The 12486-nt window shown below is 34.2% G+C and overlaps 2 protein-coding genes across 3 annotated transcripts in view; both read right to left on the reverse strand.

Moving 5' to 3' along the window:
* LOC111411683 (polygalacturonase-like) overlaps positions 1-359 on the reverse strand; it is a 3538-nt gene extending 3179 nt beyond the window's left edge. Inside the window, exon 1 of the mRNA XM_023042232.1 lies at positions 84-359. Within this exon, the coding sequence (XP_022898000.1) occupies positions 84-329 (246 nt within the window). The 5' untranslated portion in view covers positions 330-359. The remainder of the gene's footprint in view (positions 1-83) is intronic.
* Positions 360-1892: 1533 nt separating this feature from the next.
* On the reverse strand, positions 1893-11629 carry LOC111411684 (nuclear transcription factor Y subunit A-4-like). Of its 2 annotated transcripts, XM_023042233.1 has the most exons (7): positions 11453-11629; positions 10359-10588; positions 6719-6799; positions 5586-5662; positions 4881-4943; positions 3745-3909; positions 1893-2679 (listed from the first exon to the last, which is right to left on the reverse strand). In XM_023042233.1, exons 2-7 carry the CDS (start codon positions 10549-10551, stop codon positions 2326-2328), a joined length of 933 nt encoding a protein of 310 aa, XP_022898001.1. In that variant the 5' UTR covers positions 10552-10588; positions 11453-11629; the 3' UTR covers positions 1893-2325. The 2 variants fall into 2 exon arrangements, with proteins under 2 accessions (XP_022898001.1, XP_022898002.1); XM_023042234.1 differs by lacking the exon at positions 6719-6799.
* Between the last annotated feature and the right edge of the window lie 857 nt (positions 11630-12486).

Consider the following 12486-nt stretch of genomic DNA (forward strand, 5'->3'; position numbering starts at 1 on the left):
GGGGAGGCCTTAATTATAATATTGATATTAGAAAAGACGCACACATGCACAGACTGTTCGACGTCTTTGCTGATGTATAGTACCTGAGAATCATCGGTTCGACCATCAGCTTTCGCTCCAAAATCGTCCACATTCACCGTTTGCATTGATGCTTCCCTTGCAGAACTAATCCTACCCTTGGTTAGCTTACGATTATTTACAGTTGAAGTTTTAGGCCGCCGGAGAATTTCCACATTCTTCAGATTCTGAAGCTTTTGATATTCATTTGCAAAACAGGAGGGTGAAGATACTAAAATGGTAAAAATTATCACAAAGAAAACCTTCTTCATCTTCAGTATTTTGACTGAAACAGTTGAAAATCCAAGACAAGTTTCTATTTGATCATCAGCATCAACAAATGAGATATATAAATAGATACAGAAAAGTTGCATGGAAGCCGACTTTTCCCCTTCCGGTATTTTTCAACTACAGGAAAATCAACTTGTTAGTTACTTCCCTTTTGCTTGTTTACCAGCCACACTTTGTGAAAATCGCACCTACAAGGGAGTTGGCTAAATACCAATTGCTAGAAATATTCTTATTATTGTTTCGACTCATATTTTCTGATAAAAATTGGCTCGACTCCCCGTTATAATATACTTGGTTCAGCTTGTAGATTTTTGTGTTTTGTTATTGGCCAGGATCGCAACAGTTTCTCTGAAATTTATTAGCCATAATATCTATTGATTGTGAAGGTTAATATTCTAAACTGAAGTTTTTAATTAATCAGGTTCAAATAATCGGAAAATTTCGTATTCCATATATTTATTAAAAGCTGCCAAACCAAAAGGTGAACTCTTAATATGATTATAGATGAATCTCAAAAGTTTAGACGTTACACGCATTAAACAAGTGTAAATTCATCAATAGTATTATAAATTTAAAACTCAGACATTTATTGATATAGATATTTGTAGAATGGGAAAAGCCATTTGTACCCGGTGGTTTACACGCCGGGTTACTCGTGCCCACCCGCCCCCTCACATGGGGTTCGGGTCCCATGGGTGGGTCCCGGTGTGGGGCCTCGCCCCATGTGAGGGACGAGGTGGGCCCGTGTAACCTGGTGTGTAAACCGCCGGGTACACATAGCAAGATCCTTGTAGAATTACTTAGTCCTACTTAGAGGTCAACGTCCACAAATCTTGTAATATGGTTTCGGTAAAGAGTGATTAATCTTTTTATGTCACAATTTGTTATTTGAGAAATTAATTTCTTGTAATTCTATTGCCAAATAATAAGCTGATACATCAAAAAATATGTTATTACATAGTATGACTACTGCAATTACTAACTATGAATAGTATTACTTTTAGTAAAAATATTATATTTTTCGATGTGTAAATTAAAGTACTATGTATCTAAAAATTTAAATTATTAAATATGTAACAATTTAATTTACTTATATATTTGTTTTCAATGCGCCCCTCGCATTCAAGTTACTAATTTTCATCATCGACACCACATGCATACGTTACATAATTGACGAGCAAAGATAAAAATATAAATTCAAAAATTTTATATCACCTGATGAAATGACTGTTGAATGATTGAATGTCATTGCTTTAATTATAAATGTGACAATGCAAATAAAAAAATAAATAAATAAATAAAACATTGCAACTAATTTTACTTGACTGCCGTATTTCTATCATTTGACCATGGAACATAATTTTTTTCCATACAGAATAAGTTGGGATTTGGCATAGTGAAAGTATAACCGAAAGTTGAATTGACAATTATTAGGTTGTTTTGGTTTGGATTTTGGTAAAAAATTGACCACAAAAAACAATTATTGAAGACTAATTTGACTGCTAGATTCCAAACCAAATTGAGCCGAACTAATGAGAAGTGGGTTTAGCCAGGAAAAAGATTGAGACTTTTAATTTAAACACTGACAAGATTTTTTGGACTTTGAAAAACTGAACCATTAAACTAACTTATAGCACAAAAGCACATCAGGGTGAAGTAGTACATTGTTGTGCCTTTGACTCTCAAACACGAGGATACACACAGCTAAAGTTCAGTGATTAGTTCAACTACTGATTCCTATTATCGGATCATACATTTTCTATATTTAGCGAAGATACAAGTAAACAAGCCAAGAATGAATTGCCTGACAGCAGCAAAACCACAGGGAAGTTACCCCAATTCAGTACTTCAGATGAGTTAAAAACCAGCCTTTGCCTGTGCCCGGACATCTTTGAACCCTATATAGAGCACGTGCAGCGATCTCCAAGGTGAAGCAATGCTGGAAAGACCCATCTGCCATTACAAAGGGGCAGCTTCTCATTTGCTGGGGTCAGCCCTCTGTGAAGACTGTTCCTCCAGGGAGCACCAGTTGTCCTGACCAAAATGTCCTCTTCCCTGTTCGCTCTGAGACAACTGTTTGTAATGGAATGACGACAGTCTATAGCCATTGCTGTTTCCATTTGAGAGAGACGGCTCTTTATGCATGTCTGGAACCATAGTGGAACCAGTTGAGTTACCAGATGGTGTGGAAGCAATTGTGCCAAATTTTGGCTGCTCCTCGGCAGTGGAATTTTTCTCCTGTTCGTTGAGCCTTTTTGTGTTGAGGAAACGGCCACCTGAGCCCCTTGCTCTTTTCATAGCATGCTGGTGCCGAGATTCATGAAGATAAGGCTGCAACCATTAGAAGAGAATAAAATATGACTTTCTAAGCTAATAATCAGAGTGATGTCCAGAAGAAAATGCCTAAGAAACCAATAGAAAATTTACAGCATGCTTAAGCCATATATAGGGAGACAGGTGCATCTGTAACCACATGAATATAAGACAAAAAGGAATGCGACATATTTAGACTAATGTATGGAAAACCACCATATAAGCAAAACTTTTAAGGAATGTCCAGATGAGAGTAACAAAGAAAAAAATCAAGAGCTTGATAGAAACTAGCCACAAGAATGCGAAAGATGATTCAGCTTTCTCAAAGTGGTACTCATGCCTTCAAAAGTGTCAAGTGTATTAATCACAAACACTAGAATTTCATTTTAACTAACAGCATGAACAAACCTTGTACAAGGAACAATGATGATTGGAATTATTGTCCAATATTTCTCAAAAACCAGGCCACAATGTTCCTCCAAAACTTGTGAACAGAGGAAGATTTCATGGAAATATGCACGCGTGTGAGGGGCAGAGAGAGAGAGAGAGGGAGAGAGTATAATTTCGCCTCCTTGAATGTGACCCTCAATACATTTTTTGGATCTATCAAAAGATCTTGCACTTGTACATTCAGCATTTCATGGATCTAATGTCTCCGAAATTATTTCTCAGGCAAAGTTGGAGATGATTAAGCTTTTAAAATCCAAAATTTCATGCTTGGTAAAATCAGCACGTCACCATATGCAACAAAAGGGAGAGAGAAAAATAAAATAATATATATAGTTCGCTGTTAACTTCCAAGACACCAAATGACTCATAAAACATCCTTCCATCTATTCCAGCAAAGTGAATGGCTAATTTCCAGATGACTTAAAACCTATTACATCGTCATCTTTGCCCATTTAGACATTGGCAAGCAGTCATTCCTCATAAGATCTGAACACACACAAGGAATAACAAAAGAATTCCTCATATATGATTACACGTCTGTGTGTCGAGGGTAAGTTGGAAAAAAGACTTCATTTGTACAAATAAATTGGAAATGTGGGCTTTTCATTCAGAGAGGAAGAGGCATTTTATTACCTTCCTGAATTTTACTGCTTTCTTTTCCAGTTCAGCTTTTGCTCTAATTTGTCTTCGTCTTAAGATACCATGATACTGTTTTGCATTCACAAAGACAGGTTCTTCTTCCATTTCTAGAGGCAGAGGCATTCTTCCTGGATGATACCCAAGTAAGTGTGGATGTCCCTGGCACCACCACAAAAGATTTCTATGAGAGAGTTCAAACAGAAGAGTTCCTTCTCTTTTTCCTGTTTTAATTTTCATAATTCAAACTTCTTTCTAATACTAGCACAACAATTTAGTACAATAAAAAACGATTAATTATAATAAAGTTGTGTCACGAGCAGCTCATGCATGGCGATCAAATGCTGCTTCAATTTATAGTCGAAAGAAATTTGGAAATTAGCACCAGAGGTCCCTCAAACCATGCAAGTGAGTACTTGTGTCTGCAACATACTTATATGGCATTGGGTCCCCAACCCTCCACGCCGATGTATCCAAATGCTATTAATGCAATAAAAATGAAGGTTAAGAATTGAAATGCCACAAAAAAAAAAATTAAAAAAAAAAAAAAATAAATAAATAAATAAATGGTTGCAAACCAAAGAGCTCACTTGTTTAAAGATTGGGGATTGCAATTTCCCACAAGAATTTAAATACTCTTATTATGTGTAGATTGTAAAAACGTCTAACAATATGAAAGCACTCTTCAGGGAAGGTGACCTCTTGCATCCACGAGAGGACATGGCGAACAAGAGTTCTGTGAAGTAGTTGGTTAGTCAATATTGACTTTCAAATATGTCTGCAAGCTCAAAGAACAACATCCCTTGGAGAAGACAAGGATAAGATGTGGCCTCAATTATTAAATGTAAAAGCATGTCAAACTTAGGAATTGTTGTATCAACTTTTTATGACCGCTACCAAAGAAAAAGAAAAAGGCATTTTAATACGCAAATTCAAACAAAGAAGAGAAAAATTATGACTCTATTGAAAAAGAAACAATAAATGATTACAATCAAATTCGGGCATGTGGTACTAAGGAGAAGAAAGTTGCTTCAATAAGATGTAGATGCATGCGTTCACACAACAGATACCCAAGAAATGCACACGGAAGCTGGGAATTGAAGTAAGCAGGTAAGACGAAGTTATGTTATTACCATTGCCCCATAAGACATTACTCCCCCATATTGTGGATCTGTATATGGATTTGATGTCAACATCTGCAAACAAAGTGCAAATAAGATCCCAACATATCTTAAGATTTTTAGATAAGTAAATAAATCAATATACCACCTTCAGTTTATTACCCACGCATCTCACAATAGAAAATGAAAAAAGGACAATTGTTGGTCATATAAAAAGAAGGATCTTCTTCAATATTGAATTTATTAAGTTAAAATGTTAGCACAGTACTAAAACAATGCATTCTGAAAGTACTCTCGTAGCAGACAACCATTTTTGGGATTGTTGGGGGCTATGATGCACCGACACAGGCACGTGTCTGACATGTGATATGTCAAAAAATAATAATAACAATAATAAATAAATAATTAATTAAAAATTTAAAAAAAAAAAATTTTGACACAACGTATCACAAACAATTTGATTAAATTCTTTAAAGTTCTTTAGTATAAATTTAGTTTTATAGTTGTTAATAATTTTTCTTGTTAAAATCTTTTAAATACGAATACCAATTATAATTTTGAGTCAAAAAATATATAATATTTTTAATAAAAATTAAAAATAATTATGGTAGAGTGTCTAAGGAGAGTCGATATCAACACGCATCAAATATGAACACGCTATCCTAGTTGAAATGTCCATGCAACAAAGGCTGGGTTGGGAGGGAGGAGGAATCTTACAATTGAATGGCCAACAAGTTCCATTTGAGAATTGATATCAGGATGCTGCTCCTTTTGCCCATTAGTTCCATTTAGTCCTGAAAATGCACAACCATCACCAGTATTTTGAGTTACAAACTACACAATGTGTGTGTGTGTGTGTTTGTGTGATATGTCCCTGTTGGTCTGCAGGCATGTGTGCACACACAGAAATAAATTTTGAAAAATGAATTTACAGTTACTGGTTATGCATATTTTCAAACAAAAACAACTCCACTCGCACTTCCAAAAACAAAATAACACCGATGCACATTTCGAATACAATGAGTCAATGGTGAATCTATATCAGATTGCTGACAAATAATAAAGCCACATGGCATATTTAGTCCACATAAACTAAAATTTCGCCTTTTTGATAGGTTACCATACAATAAAGATGCAGCATTGCACGCCGAACTCCTAAGACATCAAAAAGTATCCTGATCTATCTTTCCATCTTATGACCTAAAACCACAAGGATTATTTTCACTGGCATGGAGAACAAGTGACAAAGGCAGTTCACGGTTAACAACTAAGTAGAAGTTCAAAATACTGCTGACAATTCAATTTTGTTTTGCCAGAAAGACAACAAAGAAGTCAATTAGCATTGAAATACAAGGAGTCTCATCAGAAAAAATGACATTATTAAACAATTGAAAGGGAAATATGCACCCATTTATTAAATTTATTTTCTTCACAAAATATTGAGCTTTCGAACAATTTGGCCAAGAATGCCAACATTCTGGTAGGGCCAAAAGAAATGTAGCAAATACATCCTGATTCAACTTTCCCTTTTACTGACAGTACATCTTCACCACAATCAGATTAGACAGAAAGATTTCACTGTTACCTTCTTTTGAGTTTATTCAATCAAAATAATATACTTTAAGCATTTACTAAGAAAACCTTATCACATTTTCCCTCAACTATGAGACAAAACAAGAAAAAATAGATGCAAATATTATGATCAGAAAAGGCACTTCTAATGAAGAATAAACGACTTTAAGAAATCCTAAATTTTCAACACAATATAAAGACACATATTTGTATGTTTAAATGAATGCGACCAGTGTGTGAAGACCATGTACCGCATTAAATAGTTTCCTGAAAAAAACCTTCTAGTGAAAGAAGACCCACTGGGCATAAGAGACAGAGAGCCAATGAGAGAACCAAAAATGGGTCTTTCATGTATAAACCTGCATAATCTGATATCAGAAAATATTTCTCAAACAGACCCAAACTGTATGCTGACATATTCGTCCATTGGTCAAATCATATATGTGGTATTTAAATAATTGTACAAATTCTGTATGCCATTTTACTTGCTATAATTGTCATCTCCACAGATCAATTTTCACAATCACAAAGTTGTTAAATTCATCTATTATCCACAATCCCCACTGAATCTCTGATCTTTCTACTCAAGCATTTAAAAGCAAATAAGTTTGAGATAAACTAGGAAAGCTATGTAACATAAAGATTTAACCCTGCCTTCATAGTTCTAGCCTCAGCTCCAAGCATTAGCTTGTTCAGTATGGAACAAGTGACTCTATAATACATCTAGACCCAAGATAAATGAGAACAGGTCAGAATAGGCTATCAGCTTTTCAATATTATGGTTCTCTATTTTTCTTCTCGTATTTGAGGGAAATATCAATTCAAATTATATATCACAGAATAGAAGGGAGAAGGTATAATCTATATTAAAAGGCCATATGGTTGGGCTAATAGGACATAAAAAACTTCCTTAAACCTTTTCCCTTCCTAGTTAAAAAATCTGAGTGTCACAACTTGAGGAAGTAATAAAATAGGCAAAGCACTGTGATTCCCATGGTCCCTTGCAACACTCATTGTTCTTTCCTAATGTAAGGAGACTCAACCACTTTTCCCAAAAGCTACAGTTGATGGGAGAGGCTCAATCAAACCCTAAATCACCTATGATCAGACCCAAGCTCCAAGCACTATTTGTTTGGAAACCAACCCCCCTTGTACAGTAGGCCCACCCCCATATTCAGTGATACTCGGCATTATTTCCCCTCCTTGGAGAATTGAACACTCTACCTTCAACTTTGCTACCAACTAATGTAGGAAAATACCACTCTTCCCAAAAGCTGTAGCTGATAAGAGAGATGCAATAAAATCGTATATCACCTAAGATTAGATTCAGACTAGAGAATATACCCCAAGCACTATTCATTCGGGGGCAAAACCACTTACACAATAGGCCCACCCCATGTTCAGTGATGCTCGGCATCAATTCCCGCTCACCCCCTCATGCCTCAAACTAAATAAAACTAAATATGTATCAAACAAACATCATAATTGATATAATTGGCATAATGACGAAATCAGTAAATTGCAGTTGACTGAATCATGCTTGGTCTCTTCTAAAAGCAAATAGTTTCAATAAACTATTGAATTATGAAAGCTAAAGGGCATAAACTATGCTGATATTATCATAATGCTAAGGGTAGCTAAAGACCTAAACTTGGGTATTTCATCAGTGTGTGTGACTTGATGAGATCTTCCTAAATACAGAAATATATTTTCAGCTCAAAATTTGCTGATATTGTCATAATGCTAAGGGTAGCTAAAGACCTAAACTTGGGTATTTCATCAGTGTGTGTGACTTGATGAGATCTTCCTAAATACAGAAATATATTTTCAGCTCAAAATTTGCTTATCTCAACCACCTCTGCCTTCCCCCCTCCCCCCAAACAATAACCTCCCCTCAAATTTGACTGTTATACAGACTATCAGATAAAATGGAAAAGCAAAACTATCAATCGATAACTTTTAGTACTCCAAGGGTGGCATTTTTACTATAAACGGTTTGTCGGGGAATAGGTGTTACAATAGATAATCTCTGAACAATGGATTTTTATATTACTAAGTGATGCTATATGTGTAGGAAAAATAGGGAGACGATTGACCACATGTTATATTAACGATAGATAGTCTCTAAACAAGGGATTTTTATGTTACAGAGTGGTGCTATATGTGTAAGAAGGATGGGAAGACGATTGACCTCTTGTTCTTTCATTGTGATGCTGCTTGTCTACTGTGAAACAATATTTTGGCTTCTCAACACATTGATTAGGTGTTGCCGAGGCATATAGAAGACATGCTAAAGGTATGGAGGAGAAATTTTTGAAACAAGGATAGCAAACTTGTATAGAACATTGTTCCGAGTTGCATCGTATGGTGTGTGTGAAGAGCAAGAAATAGCCATTGTTTTGATTATCAAACATGGACAACAGAGCAAATTAGATAATTGTTTTACTTCACATTATATAATTCGTTTAATGCTGAGACTACTAAGCATATAGATGGCTGCCCAATTTCACATTGTTCCTTTCTGATTTAAATTAATAATACACTAACTGTGTATTATCCATTGATTAATAAAATATTTGATTACCTTTCAAAAAAGAAAATTGATAACTTTTCATATTGTACGTAATGTGGATCTTGATCCTTTATTCATGGAAAATAAATCATCCTACTCCAGCATTTACGTGTGACAATTTTTAGATCATATCATAAGATGATCGTGACGAATTTTCGGAAGTGAAACTAAACTGCTACAATTTTTCCATGAAAAACCTTTTGCATTTGCAAGAGAAAAACATTGATCACTTAGAAGTTTTTCAATGTGATCTCAGCTGAGCGAACCTTGCTTCATTTTCAGATCTTAAAATGTGACCTTTTCTTAAAATACATACATTTTTTTGGATAATATTCATCACTGCCATAGGTTTGCTTTCCATAAACAAAACAATCCTCATTTTAACATTAAAAGGAGTAAATATGTAATTTTGTATTAAGTGGTTCAGAGGATTAAAGTTCTAGAAGTTGAATTTCACATTTGAATCTAAATCAGAAAAATCATCTTTGATATTTCCTAGTTCCATTCTACCTTCTTCGTTGCAGTTTGAGCAGTACATCATTAAGCAGTCCCACATTTGGGTTGATAAAGAGATCGTAAGACCAGGATTTATTATTCTGCAGGAGCTAATGCAAACTGAGTTGTTTGTAATAGACTTTGAAGTCCAATAAATCAAATACCAAAAGTTTTCCACCAAGTTCTGTACCATTGTCCATTAACATAATCTTGGAACTTCAGATATTAAATTTAGGGAGTTCAAAATGTGGTTTCAGTTTACCTCGTAAGCTCGTATATTCGTCTCTAACAAGCTTTAGTGGGGGAGATAAATAGTTGACCTAATACCCTAAATTTAATTGTTACCACAAAATCAAAATGAAACTGGAAAAATCAAATGCTGAATTATTTCTGTTTATCCAATATGAAAAGACAGGGAATATTTATGTTGTTCTTTGACAAGTGAAGAGATCCATATGCAACTACAAACAACTTCAAGATGACAATGTTTGACGGTCATGGATTAGTTAAGCACATATTTCGTACTTTCACCATCTAACTATATATTTCAGACTAAGGTCCTAAAATAGGTGAGACGATCAAATGTGATTATGTGCGAGAAATGGCGATGCTGGAATTTCCCACTGTGTCAAATTACAAGACAAAAGCAAAACACTGTTTATGAAGTATAAATCTAAATTATACACTCGAGAAGAACAAGTAACTGTCAAAAAGGAGAAGAGTCTTGACTTGGAGAGTTTTGGAGAGTTGTAAAATCATTAAAATATCTAAATTTCTCTTGGCACCTAAGGTTATATGATAAATCAACTAGCGCGACATAAGGTAAGGTGAAGCATAGAAAAGTTAACTACCAGATTGCGAAGCCACATTGGTTTCATTTCCTTTAGAGGCAACATCACCATTGGCTTGTTCCCCTGAAGGAGGCATGCTACTGTTTCCAAAAACCCGCCACCAAGGCTGAATGTAGGTTGTTGACGATGAGATGTTGCATACTGCTGTTTCTAGATGCCGGTCATCATTTTTAGCTAGAGTAGGCATTATCATTGACTCTCTCCCAAATATTTAGTAACCTTCAATCTGACTATACAACCAATTACCAAAACAATATCTTTTAGCAACCAAAGTATTAAAAAGGTACAACGAATTAAAACGAAATAAGACAGATCTATCTCCCAAATATTTAATAACCTAAATCACCAATCTGACAGCACAATCAATTACCAAAACAATCTCTTTTAGCAACCAAAGTATTAAAAAGGAACAACGAAATAAGACAGAGCTAAGTATAAAGGATTAACACAAGAAGTTCACATTGTCTTGCACAAACTGGAGAGCAGTGTATAAGAAAAATCAAACACTAATAAAATTAGTCAAAGCTGCTACATCTATAGCTGGTAGGTTGGCCATCTATATCAATTTGATTACTCAATACAAGTCAAAAAATAAAAATAAAAATAAAAATAAAAAATGCTTGAAGTATTAGAAGCAACAAATTTATTACATAAATGAAAGACTACCAGTTTTTCGCCCATCTTAATACCAGAGAGTAGAATTCTGTAAAATAGTCCAAATCGATTTGTAAAAGCAAAACAAAACCACTGCCATTCAACTGAGAATAGACTACGAAAATTCAATAATTACCAAAAGATTTTTCAACCAAGCTTAGGTCACAATTAGAAACCTAACAAAGAGATGAATTCACTAAATTCTTAACAAGTTCATCCACTTTTTTTTATCGAAATCTTTAGTCATGCATGTTTGGCTAAGCTAAAAATTTACTTGCAAGTAAAACGCAGAGCCATTTTACTCACTTGAAAAACGAAAGGCCATAATAAAACAGCAAAAAGTAGCAATCTTTATTGGGAACTTTTAACTAGATTTTAACTAAGATTCCCAATTCTCGGAAACCCTTATCGGGATATAGTGTAAAAACATAAATTCTTACCATTTATGTTTTACTGTGCAGAGAAAAGTTCTGACTGAAATTGAAAGCTCTTAGAATTCCATTTAAGTATTTGCAGAGCCCAAAATCAACAATCTATGCAGGTATTTGATGTAGGAGTGTACACCTGCCAGTGTCTCTATATATAGAGAGAGAAAAAGTGAATATTAACTTATAATTATCTTAAAAATTCCTCTGTGCAATGCTATTTAGCTTAAGTGAGTTACAACATTAGTCAAGATGACTTTAACATAACATTAAATAATTTAGCATATTATCTAGTATCATCTAAATTAGAGTTATAGCCCTAGTGACACAAGATAGCCCCCGTTTGCTCGATTAAATTTCATTTCATATTTTTCTCTCCGATTTTTAATCACATAATCTTTCATAAATTAATATTACACGTAAATTAAAAAAATATCTTTTTCAACCACATATTTTTTAGAAAAATAGTATTCCAACCATTTTCATTTCAAAAAATGGGAGCCAAGTGGGGGCATAACATTATTCATTTTCTTTAGTTCTATAACAATCCCATCATAGCAACAATAAGGCCTCGTTTGCTACACATTAATGTAAAAATGAGAATGAAAAATGTAGTCATTACGGGTCTCACATAAGAGATAGAAAGTCAAATATGGTGGTTTGATGTGATGGATAACAGTCATATTTTTCATTTTAATGAGCAAATAATGAGAAACAAACAGGGGCTAAGTCTGACAATTTTTTGAAAATGTGTGAGGTGGTACTCTTTTTACACTAGATTTCAACAATACTTAAAATAAGAATAATGTTATTCATACACATTATATTTTATTATTTGATACATAAGGCAGTAAAAAAACTATTATATTAATGTGTCAAATATGAATCAAATCTGTCATATGTATGCCATATAAAACGACTGACAGTAATTTTCGCTATGAATAGCATTACTCTTAAAATAATCCATGGCATAAATTTTTACAACTGTCAACTTTAATATATACAAAGAATGTACAAATTACATTTTTCATGGTTTAATTCATATCCAC

This window comes from Olea europaea, chromosome 16 (genome assembly GCF_002742605.1).
Source record: "Olea europaea var. sylvestris chromosome 16, O_europaea_v1, whole genome shotgun sequence".
Lineage (NCBI taxonomy): Eukaryota > Viridiplantae > Streptophyta > Magnoliopsida > Lamiales > Oleaceae > Olea > Olea europaea.

What these genes read in the sequence shown, in the direction of transcription:
- LOC111411684 (XM_023042233.1), bottom strand. Translation starts at nt 10,551, where the DNA reads ATGATAATGCCTACTCTAGCTAAAAATGATGACCGGCATCTAGAAACA. An exon ending in AACTTGTTGGCCATTCAATT is followed by an intron (nt 4,944 to 5,585) that starts GTAAGATTCCTC and finishes CTTTGTTTGCAG; the next exon opens with ATGTTGACATCAAATCCATA. An exon ending in TAATGTCTTATGGGGCAATG is followed by an intron (nt 3,910 to 4,880) that starts GTAATAACATAA and finishes TGGTGGTGCCAG; the next exon opens with GGACATCCACACTTACTTGG.